The 15,568-nt window shown below is 40.3% G+C and overlaps 1 protein-coding gene across 1 annotated transcript in view; it reads right to left on the reverse strand.

Moving 5' to 3' along the window:
- Positions 1-12,325, reverse strand: part of mthfd1l (methylenetetrahydrofolate dehydrogenase (NADP+ dependent) 1 like) — a 47,476-nt gene extending 35,151 nt beyond the window's left edge. The window contains exons 1-14 of the mRNA XM_022198231.2: positions 11,957-12,325; positions 10,106-10,190; positions 9,831-9,881; positions 9,655-9,708; positions 6,449-6,573; positions 5,716-5,816; positions 4,611-4,747; positions 3,814-3,925; positions 3,269-3,336; positions 3,081-3,178; positions 2,787-2,960; positions 2,410-2,546; positions 1,248-1,294; positions 681-788 (exon numbers count right to left, since the gene is read on the reverse strand). Coding sequence (XP_022053923.2) covers positions 681-788; positions 1,248-1,294; positions 2,410-2,546; positions 2,787-2,960; positions 3,081-3,178; positions 3,269-3,336; positions 3,814-3,925; positions 4,611-4,747; positions 5,716-5,816; positions 6,449-6,573; positions 9,655-9,708; positions 9,831-9,881; positions 10,106-10,190; positions 11,957-12,195 — 1,536 coding nt within the window. The 5' untranslated portion in view covers positions 12,196-12,325. The remainder of the gene's footprint in view (positions 1-680; positions 789-1,247; positions 1,295-2,409; positions 2,547-2,786; positions 2,961-3,080; positions 3,179-3,268; positions 3,337-3,813; positions 3,926-4,610; positions 4,748-5,715; positions 5,817-6,448; positions 6,574-9,654; positions 9,709-9,830; positions 9,882-10,105; positions 10,191-11,956) is intronic.
- Positions 12,326-15,568: the final 3,243 nt, after the last annotated feature.

Genomic DNA, 15,568 nt, shown 5'->3' on the forward strand with positions numbered 1-15,568 from the left:
AGTTTAAAAATATCTATGACACTATGACAAAGTTATTGTTTCATACAGTAACTCATTCATAAACCATATATCAAACTTGGAAACATACAAACTTTTTCCAAGTGTCTAAAGAAGTTACCAGTACTAGAAACAAAACAAGTGACTACACATACTACAGATATTTTACTACTTAAATTTTTAACTTGTTTCCATATTTGTCTGCTGTCTGCAGTTCTGCCCACTTCAGCTGAAAAGGTCCTAAATTTTAGTCACATGACTTTTGGTTGAAGCAGAGTCATTTTCTTCATTGTCATGTGGAAGAGTGCTAAAATTTTTGGTTTTTACAGCATTTGCTCATCACACAGAGCATATTTTGGGCAAATTAGTAAATGAGACATGACGAATGAAGACATTTTCATGAAACACTAGGGTTTTAAGCATAGATTTGGTTAATGGCCCATCACAGACGAGTAGTTCAAGGACCATGAAAAATTCAAATTTGTTTTGTTTTTACAGTTTCTGGCTGTGATTGATAGTGCAATTGTGTTTTTTTAAAGGCAACCCCTTTCAAACTGGCAGTTTGAGGTGGAAAAGTGTAGTACATCAAAAACAGAACAACCAAACTATCGATATTCAGTGCTTTTTCATGAAGAATCACTGAAATGCACTTTCCTTCTCACAATAAATCTCAACACAGTCACCTTGTCTGATTGTGTCGCCTCGTGGAGCATCCTGGCATCGATGGCTGCCGCCACAAGGTTATTGGCTGCTGTGATGGCGTGAATGTCACCTGTCAAATGGAGGTTGAACTAAAGGGATAACGGGCAGACAAAATAGAGAATGAAAAAATTAATGAAGTAGAAAAAGGAGTGAAGGGATAAAGAACAAGGCATCAAGATATTATCCTAGTAATGTATACATTGTAGGATTGGGTGAATACGAAACAATGAGGGTTGAAATAAAGTCATGTGGCCGTGATGTAGATTTTCTGTTTAGAAAGGAAACCAAACAATTTTTTTTTTTTTTTTTACACATGTGCAGTGAAAAGGAGGGGCAGACAGAGCAGGCTCAAATGGGAGAAGAGGCTGTTTCATTCTTGCCTTAATGTCTAGAGCTTTGAAACTCACCCCTCCCTCTCTCCATCTTTATGGACAGTGTCTGTAGTCACAGCTGCAGGGGTTGTGAATGTGTGCTTGAGTCTCTTCATAGAAACTCTGAAGTCTGCGCTAATCCTGCTAGGGAGTACAGTGAGTGTCTGCATGCCTTACCTCCTCCATAGGGATGACCTGAGCATATCCCCCTCCTGCAGCGCCCCCTAGGCATAAAGGAGAGGTAACAGTCAGAAGCAGACAGCAAGACAAGGACACACCAAGGAGAAGAGCTGGACTCTATATGAACCACTACGTCTCAGAAAAAAAAAAAAAAAAGCGCATCAGGGAGAGTAGACACCGCCTCACACTGACAAAGATGGATTATCACACAGTTAATATAATTACATTCCTAACTTGTAGAGTAGGTGCCAGTCTAAGGCATTGCCGAAACCCTAAATGCATTAGCTGATAAATGTTACTAAATTTAGAATTCCATTCCAAACGAAACAATTTGAAGCAGTTGGACACCTATTTAAATACTAACGTATGACTCGTAACCATTTAAGTCTGAAGAAGTTTCTGGGTGTTTTTTCATCTTGTCACAATTGTCCTCACTGCGTGCTTGTTTTCTACTGAAATATAAAGACCTGCATCTCTGTAGAAACAGCTCAACCATGGCTGGGGCTAGAGGGAACATTCAAATGTGCTAATCCTAAAAAAGAAGAAAATAAAATAAAACATGGCTGCATGGTGGCTCGGTGGTCACCACCGTAGCTTTGCAGCTAGAAGATCCGATTTGCCTGGGTCTGGATCTCTGTGTGGAGTTTCCCTGTGCATGTGTGGGTTTTCTCTGGCTTCATCCAGGAGTCCAGAAACATGCTGAGGTTAATTGATAATTAACCAGCTCCCCTGCGGCCCTAATAAGGATTAAGTGGTATATAGCTAATGGATGGAATCAACATGTCTAACAATGCCCACAAATACAAACACTGGAAAACAAGGGACTTCAGTCAAAATGTACATGAATTGTGCCTCTGAAAGACAACACTCTGGCTGCTTTTAAGGTGGAATGTTTACTTGCCTAATGTTCAGTGTTCATTTTAAACGTCAGGGATTGTTGTGTTTTATTAGCTCTCTTTTACTTGACATACACTGTAGTGATGATTGGACCTTCTAGGGCTTGAAAAATGCCTATATATTTCAGCCACATTGTATGAAATATGATAGATTTCCTCACATGGTAAAACAGTGGTTGAGCCTCATTGCAGCAGGCTCTGAGATTGCTGCAGGCTCTGAGATTGCTGCATGTGTGATAAAGATCAAAGCATTTATTTCTGACCTTTTACCCCAAAGGTGGGTCCTTGGGAAGGTTGCCGGAGACAGGCAAAGGAGTTGTGCTTCAGGTGGGCAGACATGGCCTGGACTAGGCCAATGGTCACTGTGCTTTTACCTTCACCCAGTGGAGTAGGAGTTATACTAGACATACAGAAAATAGAATATTTTTGAATTTCAAATTTGTTAGAGTGCAGTGTGACTGATTCAGTCATACACATATGAACAGAAAACCATTATTCCTAAATAAATCACAGTATTCAACAAAGGAGCAGGGACAGTGATCGCTTGGTGCCTTACTGAGGACTAGTAGGCCTTTGTGTGACAAATCTAAGTAGTTGAAGGAATTTAACATGATATGGTTGATCAGTAAGTGTCACTCACCCAGCAACCAGTACATATTTGCCATCAGGCTGCGAGTGGAGGCGATCCAACAGGGAGAGTTGGACCTTAGCTTTGTTCCTGCCGTAGGCTTCAAGCTCCTCTGGCAGCAAACCAATCTCCTCAGCCAGCCGAGTCACTGGTTTGGGTGTCTGAGCTCTGGATATTTCTATGTCACTGAGGAAAAAAAATGCCACACTTCAGCTTACTTGTGTAACGTTCAAATTTGGTTTGAAAGAACCTCACTCAGGAAAATTTAGTTTAGTTCTTTATAGCCCAACACATGTTGGCCTGTACCTTGGCACAGGGGTCAGGGGCTGCAGTTTGAGGCTGTGCAGATGCCAGGGTCGGTACTGCTGCTCCTTAAGCCACCGACTGCAATTACGTACCACATTCTAACAGACAGAGAGCAAAACGAAGAATTATGGGGGCCAGATATAGAAAGCAAAAAGGATGAGGACAAAAATGCAAACAAAAAGACTCACATGTATTCTGTAGGCTGCTGTGAGGGATCCTAACCCAGACTTCGAGGACAACCCAAAGGTGTGTTCATCTAAAATAAACAGTAGGAATGATGCACACATTAAATAAAAATAGCCACATACAAAATAAAGCAAACAACTCATGGATAGAATAATAAGATACAAAGAACACAGAGGATGCATGCTTCGTAACACGATACAATGTATAACTTTAATTTCACAGCAGCAACAGCAGAAAGATACAGCTTAAAGCGGTCTTAAATTACAGAGCTACATATTCTGCAATTCATAAACAGTAACTGAGAAATCCCCTCAAAAAAAACACATCTACAGTAGTCTGTCTTTTGGTTTTTTAGCCAGGAACAATTTAATATAATGTATACTGAAAGGCCAGCAGCAGGATTGAAACTTGCAAGTTAAACTAATTTGTGTGCAGCAGCAAGCATTTAAAATCCAAGCAACATGTGATGACAAAAAATATGTATGCATGTAATAAAATTTATCCGGTAGCTAATGCCCATGCAGATTTAGTATATATTCAGCAATACCTGTGTCCAAGGTTGGCTCACAGCAAACAATAGCAGCCCCTGGTCGAATCCAGGAGGGTGGAACATCCACATTTGCTCCATCTAACAGGACCAAGGCATCAGCCTGCATCACCTGGAATAAAGTACAAGAAATGAAAAAAAGATGAGGGGGGAAGCCAATTCTAGAGTTCAGAAGATTTGTGGACAAGTGTGGATGACAGGCATTAAAAAAAAAAAAAAAAAAAAACTGACAAAGCCGAAAAACCTCTCCAGAAAAATGTGACTGATATTTCTCCATGAGCGAAACTGCTGCAGTCAGGTCTGGGACACCTGCTCGTGTTTTTATCGTACAACATTTTTGCACCTTCAAAATCGTATATTTTAACTTCTACTGTCACCTCCTTGCAATTGTTCTATGACGTGTGCTGCTGAACAAGGTCACCTTTGTGAAAGAGATATTGATCTCAATGGGTTTGATCTGGTTAAATAAATAAAAAATTGATGACAACTATTAAAAGCAAACACTGACACCATGTGGTCAATCACTAACTGCACATACTGTAAGTGGACTAGCTGAAAATGACAGACGGTTCAATACACAGTGAGTAAAGAGGATTGAGACTTTTCATTGAATATATATCACTGTATTATATAGTAAAGCGTTTTAAATAAATAATTTTCCAAACACTGAAAAGAAGACCCTCAAAAAATGTAAAGCAGAAACAGACAAGGACCAAACCACATGATCTTTAGCCTCTTTATAGGTCAAGATAAAAAAAAAAAAAAAAGAAGAAGAATCAACATGCATACTAGCTGACCTGTCTCTGTAGGATGCTGGAGTTCCAGTGACTCTTCAGAGCTACCATTCCATTTCTTTCAATCAGGCACTGCAGGGCCAAGCAGAGGGGTCCTTCTCCTCCAACCAGCAAGACAGTCTTCCCTTCCAAAGGAGCATCTGCAGAAATGTTTAGATGTAGTAGTGAGTGAAAATACCAATTTAAGCATTTTTTTTTAAATGATAAAGGATTTTTTCCAAAATATATTTTCAAAGCAGCGAGCATTTTATCTCATTCTAAATGAAATCACAACATTCCCAAACTAAGGGACTCTGCCTCAGTTCTTACAACCTCCTAATTCTAATAAAGGAATTAGAAGTACAGAAAATGGCCAGCATCTTTCTTTTCTTTTTTCTAACAAGTGTAAAATAGTCACACTCAGCTCTACAGTCCGGTCTTTATCACAAGGTTGTGACTGGAAGCTGAAGGCTGTTAAATATATTTCTAAAAGGAATGTCATGACAGCATAAAAAAAACCTGCACTGCAAAACATCACTTTTTGTGTACTCGGAAGCATCGAAGTGAAGACCTGCAGAAATGAAGACAGCAAATCCTATGGTGTATTGGAAATCTATGGAAAGCAAAGGATGAAAAAATATGGACAAAATATGTCCACAGAACATATTTTGAAAAAAATACAGTACAGTAGTACTTGTCCACCATTAACTGTAAGAAGTTTTTGGATATTATACAGATCTTTAAAAAGTATGGTAGTATATGCATTGGACACACCCACAGTGACAGTTTCACGGCTAAATAAACACAGTTGCAGCTGTTTAAATCATTAACAAGTAGGTCTTGATCTGCTACAATAACACTGACAGCCAGTGCTTGATGCTGCTAGAAATTGCTGTGATCAGTACATTTGTTCATTTTAACAACTACACACACTTTGACGTCTTTGAGAAAAGTTATTTCAGAGACAAATCTAAGTACTGTTAGAACTACATAAGTCAGGAAATCCATGTTTTTATTAGGTTTCAAGTCGTCCTTATCGGTGCCCCCCCCCCCCCCCCCCCCGAACAGTACAGCCTCAGTATTTAGTAACGACTGAACTTAGGATTGATTTCCTTCAGCAGAGACTCACCATGTTTCTCGAGCAGATCTAAAACAGCGCTGGCTATAGGTGGCACAAAGCCTTTGCTCAGGTCTCCTCGTACCAGACGGCCCATATTCAAATCTGTTATCCTATAACAACACAGAAATAGGGAATTAGAAGGAAATATAAAACATCTCAATTACTGAACTCTTTGGAAGATGGGCATTTTTTAGCAGCCTCCACATTGAGACTATTTTGTAAACTGCTATGGATAAGACTTACATGTTTTATTTTCTCATACAAAAGATAAAGTCGATTGCTGCCAAAAATGAAAAGCAACCAATACGTACGTTTGTCATCCTATGCATTGGCTGTAGATCATTTGTCCTCTACTGAACCAGTTCGCTTTAATATGTGATGATTATGCAGGATGCTTTGCTAATTTTCTCATTCAGTTGATCGCCGACGACACGCCGTCAACTTAGTCTTAATTCTGTGCAGCCTTTTCTGATTTAGGCAAACATGTGAGTGAACATTTACTGGTACAGAGAAATACAAATGATGCCTCTACCTGCTTGGCAGACGCATAAATATGTCAACTGCTGTATTCTTAGTACGTTTTAGAGGCAAAGAACCCATTACTAGTTTTTACAAATATTTCAACAGTATCTACAAGAAGAAAAAAAATACTCTTCATTATTATGTCTTTGTATGTGACAACAGAAAACAACTAGACTCTTTATGAACAAATAAATGTGTCTTGGCAGTTTGTTTTTTTTACCCATCTACATCCTTCTCTGGTTTGAGCGCGTTGAGCACTCGACTGGTGAGGGAGGTCGAGGGGAGGTGGACGTAGATGCCATGCACTCTGGGATCATCATTCAACTTCAGCAACGCCTCTACAATCTGCATGCAAACACAAGGACAAAACACACATTTTTAAGTGTAAATGCTGTATGTGATCAGTCTACAGAAAATCCTATACATCACACAAACATATAGGGGACTTTGCTCCACAAACTATCAAAATACTGCTAGCAGCATGTAAAAAAAAAAAAAAGCCATAATGAGAAACTGGGGGAAAACAGGACCAACAGCAAAGGACCAATGATTGAAAATTACTGAGGAAATCTATATAATGGCAAAGCTAACTTACAAACTGAGACTACAGGAAGCACAAACGGACAAAACAAAAAAACGGATGTTACAATCCAACAAAAAAAAACAAAACATGTTATTGGCTAACTTGAAGGGATTTATTGCTTAGTGGCGAACAGAACATAAAGTGACAATAAAGAACACACAACTGGTGAGTGTTGCTAAATCAAAGCACAGAATAAAACCAAGTGAAGACAAACAGAGTTTACCCAAACTTATCTAAACCCAAAACAAAGCAACTAAACTCCCTAGCCAAACATAACTACATCAGCAACACCCATCACCAGTAACAAAAACTAATACGAAAGTACAGAAACAAACTAAACTGGTGCCTCACACTCACTGGTTACACAACTCACAAAGACTCTAAACAACAACAGTGTCTGTAGCACTCACCACAAGTGTTTACAGACCGAAGTGGTCTGCGGTACTCACCAACCACCTGTACCTACAGACCAAAACTCATCAAAACGCAAACAACTGGTCACACACAGAGGCACCAGGGCGGACTGGTCACGAATACCAGCCAACACGACTAATTACATGGTGGCAGATATATAATCTGCAGGTCTGGTGCTGGCTGCATGTGGGTGGATAAAGGTGGAGGGGAGCTGGAGGGTGGCCCAATCAGGGAGGTCAGAAGGCGGGGAGAACAGGATTGCAGTGCAGGTTGTCAGCTCTGGTGTCATCAGCTGGAATGGCTGGCAGCTGGGGTTCCAGAGACTCTGGAACAACCACAGCTGAACCCACACATGTAATTTCCCCCCACACAAAGGCCCAACAGGACATCCCCCCAGAAACCAGATGGCACACCAATACTGATACTAAACGGACAGAATACAGGATTTGAAATGGCAATGCCAGAGGGGAACAAGGGGAAAATTAGGATTAATAGGACTGAAGGATGATGTAGATGTTCTGTTACTACCCAGGAATTGTTCAATTGTTTTTCTTGTTTATTTGTGTAACTGTATAAAAATAAATAAAAACTTGAGTGAAAAAAAGATCAAAACAATCTGGGTAAAATGTCAAATTGTATTATTGCATGATTGTGACACAAGGAGGTCCACAGAAAAGTATGGGAGACGCCAGCGTGTCGTCATTTGCTATGGTCACGTGGTACAAGACTGCTACTGGTTGGCAAGAACTGGCAGTAACATAACGGCTTGCTACGAGAACGGTATCGTGTTTGAAACAAATACGTAAAGTTATCGCTTTTCATGAATGAAATTGCACATGTATTTACCACAATGGTAATATCGTGTGTAGTTGTTGGTTGTACGAAGCGTTTTGAGAAGGGATCGGGCTTGGAATTTCACCGAATACCGATGTCAGGAGAGAGAAGATGGCGGTGGCTTCAGCCATCAACAGGAAAAATTGTACCCCAGTAAGCAGCAGAGATCGTGTTTGTGGCTCCCACTTTTCTTCAGGTAAACTATTCAACAGTTTAGCATGTTTAGTATGTCCAACTTTGAGCTTATTTACCAAAAGATATTGATTTAGTGTCGCATCCTTCGCGTGAAGCGATCTCTACACTTTCGGTTTGGTTCAGTGTTGTCATGTGTTACCGATCGGTTTTTAGGCGATGAAAGTATACTAAAGTCGATTGAAGTATATTCAATAACATCTCCTTAAGCCAGCAGCCTCCTGTTTGTAACCACATTTGTTTCTGTATGCGTCTAGCGATCGTTTTTTTAGAATTAAAAAATGCTGTGGGTCTGTTACTGTTACATAGAAGCCATACTGCAGACAAAAAATACAGCAACGTATTGACGTTTCTTTGACATCTTGTTGAAGATTAACAGAAGATATATTATTTTTAATTCATAATTATATATTTTTGGGTGGGCAAACTGCCCAGCGGTGTCAATCAAGTAAAAATAAATGTCGGTGAAGGAAATGTCCGGCCACAATGAAGGATCGTCAACCCACACAGTCTTCAAATTGTAGGGATCTGGCAAGGTTTTACTGTTTCTCTGATATCTCAGCTTACTCACGTATATTTGTCGGGCCTCAGGTGATAAGGATTGAGCATAATCGGACAATTTCACGGAAGGATAGTTCGCATCAGCCATTGTTCCTCTGGTTCCTTTTGCCAACCAGCGCGGTAATCACGTGACTTCGTGACGTCACTGTTTGTAAACATTGGCGTCTCCCATAAAACCCCTAACATGACAGCTTACAGCCTGGGTCAGACATACTGTATAATATATCGCCTAAACGGCAGCCTTAGTGGTTTGCTAGTCACACTGTTTAACACAGGTCTAGAGGGGGGTTAAACAGCATTTGTCCCTTTAAAATGCAAACGTTAGTGCTACCGATTAAGGAAAGAAAGAGGTAAAAATCCCAGAGGAAGGTGAAAAAGAGAATGAAAGAGGAGAGAGGGAAACACAGGAAGAGCAAGAGGGGGAAATGTGGAAAGTAGAGCAGTGGAGCTCTTCTAAGGTCAGGAATTCTAACATAAATCACTGTCAGCTCAAATGCATGAGTTATTCCCAGGAATTTCTTCCTTTGGGACGGATCAAGAGTTGACCTCCTGCTGAGCAGAGGGAGTTCTCCCCAGCTCCAGTTACATAACGCAGGGAAACACCATGAGGTTAAAAAAAAATCATGACATAAAGGAAATCAAGACAATCACTGTTTGAATGCTGACTTTTAGTTAAGCAATGACTCAGTGAAACACAGGTCTGAAAGAGGCCCTGAAAGCCTTAAATATAACCGCCATTATTACATGCTGCACACTCAAACCTGAGAATGGTGAAGTCATGTAGAAACTTGTTCAACAACACTGAAGAATATTAAACTAATTTGTGAGTCAGCTTTACTTACTTCGTCTTCACTGCATTCCTTTGTCAGACAAATCTGAGTGACGTTCAAGCCAATCTGGGGACATACAGAAAACGAGAGGACAAACTGAACTTACAATTTACGAGGAAAAAACAAATAAACATCATGGGCAAAGTTAAGAACTAAATTCAGATAGACAAGCCACAAGAAAGAATTACCTTTCCTGCCATTTTCATGTTGATCTGCAACACGTCGTCGTCTTCACCTGCCTTTGAGACAAAACAAGCACACTGAGAAAAACACATACAGACCTGATGATACAGTGAATTTAGTAAAAACAGATAACCCCTGGTTAAAGGCAAACCAGTGTCACTTCTAGTATAACACCGCTTTGTCGATTTTAAGTAAATGTAAGTGAATTTCAAGACAAATCGTAAGATGTGCATTGAGAAGCACAATTCCTAATCCGTGCTGATGTTTTTCCATACAATACCTGTAGAATGGCCAACAAAGGTCGGACTGCTGGATTTCTTCCTTGCAGAGCCTCCATTGCCTCCTTAGTGCTCTGGATCACTTCACTGTGGGAAAAAATGAACTGGTTAGTTGTATCCATTCTGTAAGATTATGGAAAATGTACCCCAGACAGAAAAGGGGAGAACACGTGCAACACAGCTATCTCAAATAAAATATTGGCATTATTATTAATATTAGACTCTTCCTAAGGTGGTGAGAGCACTGCAGTTTTTAAAAAAAGAAAAACACAAGAAAATACAGACAACACAACCAAACTCTGAAACACTGAAGGTCACAGACTGCAACAAAAATGTTTCCCGTGGAAACTAAATAACGTGATGAACATGGATGGGACACAGTTTGTTGTTGCAAAATAGCGTAAGATTTTGTGCTGGTTTGTTGGAGTTAAGGTATAATCTACAGCAGGGGTGTCAAACATATGGCTTGTGGGCCAAAACCAGCCAACCAGAGGGTCCAATCCAGCCCACGGGACGACTTTGCAAAGTGTAAAAATGACAGAGAAGACATTAACTGCAATCTTTCAATAACAGTCACTGCTATTTTAAATCTGTCCACTGTACTGCCACAACTTTTATGTATATTTGCTGCCTAAATTTTAAAGATTTACAAGACAGACGGACAACTTAACCTCCTTCCTTAATAGTTGCCATTTAGTTTTTGTGGTGTGTCAGTTCAGGTGGTCGGGATTACTACAGATGTGGAAATGAATGTAAATTTAAAATCTGTGCCAGATACCTGTGATAAATGTTTTCTGTCCTTGTAGATATACTGTGATCTCTAAATTGTAATGCATAAAAGATAAAGTGAGGCATAATATTGTTGAAACCGGAATTATTTTTCTTCAGAAATTTAAATGTCAGAATGTACTTTTTGCACTAAAACAAAGCAAAACATTTGGAGTTGTGTTATTTATAGGTTATTATGCTGTGATTTTACTGGTCCGGCCCACTCGAGATCAAACTGTGCTAAATGTGGCCCCTGAACGAAAATGAGTTTGACCCCCCCGATCTACAGTAGACCCTGCAGCTTTTCTAGCTTGAGCAGAAGACCACTGATAATTTAAGATGGAAATACGCCTCTGCAAACTGTAATTTCTCCTAAAAAAAAAAAAGTGAGTGATGTGGCCAGATTTGTTGCAGTTAAAGTAATATACGACCGCCTATTATAAATAACTAATTTTTAATGGAGGGGAGTAAAATAAAATGAAAACTGTGTGATTGCACTCACTTTTCTGTGTAGTGACATCATGTGGGAGGGGCTACAGGTTAACACACTGACCTATATCTGGCCCACAATGCACACATTAAATACATGCGTCCATTATTAGCTAGTTATCTGCTATATCAATTTATTCAGTTTTATAAAGAAAATACATGATTGAACTCAGTTGCACTTACAATATGTATCATAAACAACTAATTTTGCAAACATATTTTAATGGTAAAGATGGTCAGTGTGTCGTCACATTAAAACTTGTCAACAGCACCCATCCACTTCTGTGTTCAAACCGATGAATTCAGGTTCATTTCTAGCATTGTTAGCTTGTTTGGCAACATAAGATAAATGTTACATCAGCTGGCAGAGTCCCTCTGATCCTACCGGAGACACGTGCAGCTGGTAAGGAGCTGGAAAAGACCGACCACCGTCCATCACTTTAGCTAAATACCGCTCGGTGGAATCAAAATTTAGGGCAAAGAAATAAACAAAAATACAAAAACAACATTAATTTCCGTCAGGTGTTGGCCCTTTAACCAATGCAGTGGGGGGGGTTTTTTGTTCGTTTGTCTGTCTGTTTTGTTTTTTTTGTTACCTCACAGAACTTCCACATTCAGACCCATCCTCCTTCTCTGGCTGCTTCCCAAAATCGATGGTTAGCTTCGGCCTGGTTCCGCTGCTGGAGGTCGCACTCGCCGTCCGGAGGATCACCCGGCTGTCGGTAGCACCAACCGGCGGTAGGAACCTCCGAGACAAGCCGGAGAGTCTGCTTCCTGGGCTGGCTGGGTGTACCCGAAGACTGCCGTAAGCGCTGCGAATAAAAGCCAATTTCATGGTCGTTTTTGCTTTTTGTTTACTAATTTCTTGTCAAAGTCGGGGGTTGATAAGTTTTGGTCCTCCGGTTTAGCTCCTGTTGCTGGCGGCGGGTCGCGAGGTTCACCAAGGAGGAACAGAAACAAAGTTGAGGTGATGGAGGCATGCAGTCTTCAGGGGCGGTGGGAAATATAAAAACTCACATGTGGGAGCGCTTAAACAACCCCTAAACGTGACAAATCGCAGACAGAGAAAGGCACTGTATGAAAACTCAAACTCTATAGAGGAGACACGTGAATGTCACGATGTCAGAGTGTAGCCTACTGCTCAGCAAAATTAAATAAAGTAATCAAATTCAGTGTAAATTACTGCCTCTCTAGTCCCTACTCTAACATTACTGCTGAAGTTCGCTTGTTTGCTATGTTTAAAAACCACACAAAAGTCTACATTTAGGGACAGGTCTATTTCATTATTAACTTAGTATCTCACTTTGAAGTATTCTATGTATAATTTGACGACACCTGAACGCAGCAGCCTCATAAGAGAGGAATTCAGCGAGTCGGCAAGAAGATAAGCTTATGTCAGGCCACAGGGGTCGACAGCCTACATGACCTTTGCAAGTAGGCCAGTGGGACATACAGCTGTGGGAAATGATGTGTTTTATAATTTGCTAAGAGTGCATATTAAAGAGCTGTATTGGTTCTGAAGAATAGGAAGGTCAAGAGCATCATTACCATGGTGTGACTGTAATGAAACAAAGAGTAGAAAAGTCCAGAATCAATAAGGAGTTTGTTCATTATTTTACTTATTACTCATGTGATTGAATGCAAGGATGATCAAGACATAAGGTGATTGATAATCAAAGTGCAGACAGTTTTTTGATAATAAAGGTACAGATAGTTTTTGACGTAAGCCGTAATCAGTAAAGAACATGAGCTTGTTGTGTGTGCAGTCTCTAATCTTGCTTTGGAGGGGTCATTCGTACGAGAGCGATAATGACAAAACATCTGCTGTGACAGAGGAGAGCGGACCAACGCAGCACCGGAGGGGGCGGCCAGCCTCGATAGCTGTACACACCGTTAGAGTATAAGAAGACTGGGCCAGGAACAGGTAGCAGTCTAATTCCACTGACTGAACACTTGTTGTTGGTTAGGGACAGAAGATTCAGGCCCAGAGCTCTGTATCGCACATTCAATTTTGCTCTAATAAATACTTTTGATTTTAAGAAGAAGTCTCCTGACTACTCCATCAAAAGAACTGGGCAGAAGTAGCCTTACACATATTCTGTGGCTTGTTTAACGGTAGAATAGGCTGATTTCCAACACAGCATACCCCTATATTAAAAAATATATATTTAATCTTATCGTTCTTCATCTCAGACTGGAGTAATCAAGCTATAATCAATAGCATGTGATAGATCAGGCATCAAAAGACAGGGTGGGGGTTGGAGGCCTGGGTTTTTTTGTCCAGTCTACTCAAATTAGAATCAGCTGTTTCTCTGCATCAAATTTTGACTGCTCTCTTTCTTCTGTTACTAGTACAAACAAAAAACAAAAATCTAAATAAAAAAAATATGAAAACTAGAGCGTGTGACTCATACATATGAACGCCTTTCACAGTAAAGCCCTTGCCGAATGAGTTCACACAATGGTAATAAAGCCTGTCAGTGCCAGGTAAATCTCTTTGTATTTCCTAGTGCAATGGATTCTCTAATTTGGTTTCTGCACATTCCAGCACTGGTGCACTAGAAGGAATGTGTTAACCAGCAATATTTGCTCAGAGCTGTAGAGGGAAACAAGCGAGCTACAGAGAAGGAGTAGCGGCAGCTATGAAGTAATGTAGGGAAAAACCAATGAATCATCCAAGAAAGGCTTCTGATGTACCAGAGATAAACGTGTTAGAAGAAGAATTAGGAATTGATAATGCACTCTGGTAGATACCACAGTTCAGTTGTTGTTACTGAATTACTCTCTAGTTCACTTAAAGGACCCATTACATGTGTGGTAGGTCTACATCTTCATATTCCTCACATCACTGCTGAACATGTGCACTACTGTCCCTGTAGTGTAGTCACAGTGCAGACAAAAAGTTGGGGCTATAAATGGATGTCTACAGAGGGCTCCATACAGACTCTTGTGGACTTGTGACAGAATTCACATTAAATGGACTCTAGCATGCTCTCACATACTTGTTGATGCAAGATCTAATGCAAATGCTTGTTACTGGCCTTATGCACCACCAGTCAAAAGTTTGGACACAACTTCTCATTCAAAGCTTTTTATTGATTTGTATTATTTTATACATTGTAGATTAATACTGAAGACTAACACTATTTTGTTTACGATTCCATATCTATTCTTTTACGGTTTTGATGTTTTCAGTATTAATCTACAATATATAAAATAATTGAATAAAAAGCATGTACAAACTTTTGTACACCCTTAAGAACACACATGAACAGCTGTGGACATCATGTGTAGCCACTGATTTTTTTTATTGCTTTCTAATCCACTTTAAGTCCCCTTGGAGGACTCTTTTGCTTGCATGCCCAGTAGACCAGTGTCTTTGTGTTCTGCACATGCACACTGTTGCCAAGCATGTGCACTGCAGCATATTTCAACATGGAGTCTCACTGACTCATCTGTGGATGTTTGCCTGCAGCCTGGAATTTGTGTCCTTGGGCAGAAGGCTACAACGCTACAGAAGTTGCAGTGTGGAATATGTAGATGCCAATCGACTGCACATTTATTGAAGTGTCCTCCAAGTGGGCCAGAAAATAGTATAATAATAATTATGCATCCAAAGTGTCCACAAGGGATATATCCATCCATCCATCCATCCATCCATCCATCCATCCATCCATCGATTATCTATACCCTGGTTAATCCTCATTGGGTTGCAGGGAGCTGGAGCCTATTCAAACTGACTTGGGGTAAAGTGACACCCTGGACAGTCTATCACAGGGCTACATATACAAACAATCACATTCACATTTATGGACAATTTAGAATCACTACACACAGGGAGAAAGATCCCAGACCCAGAGACGCAAACCAGGGATCTTCCAGCTGCAAGACGACAGTGCAACCACCGACCCACTGTGCAACCAAGGGATATAATCAAGGCTTAATTCCACCCAAAAGCTTGCAGAGTCATTGCTGTAGCCTATGCAAGTGATCTGTGACAAGAGTATTGATATATGTGCATTCTGCAAATAAACCACCACGGCGCTCGTTGGCCATGGTGTTTTTACTCCACTGCGTCAAAGTTAGTTAGGCTCTATTGAGCATGCAAGTGTGCGTGGAACAATAACAAACTTGTGTTACTACAATAATTCAAAGGACCTCCTCCCACCACTTCACGAAATCCACGGTGCCATTATAAGCTTTAAAGT

The sequence above is a fragment of the Acanthochromis polyacanthus genome, chromosome 16 (assembly GCF_021347895.1).
Source record: "Acanthochromis polyacanthus isolate Apoly-LR-REF ecotype Palm Island chromosome 16, KAUST_Apoly_ChrSc, whole genome shotgun sequence".
NCBI lineage: Eukaryota > Metazoa > Chordata > Actinopteri > Pomacentridae > Acanthochromis > Acanthochromis polyacanthus.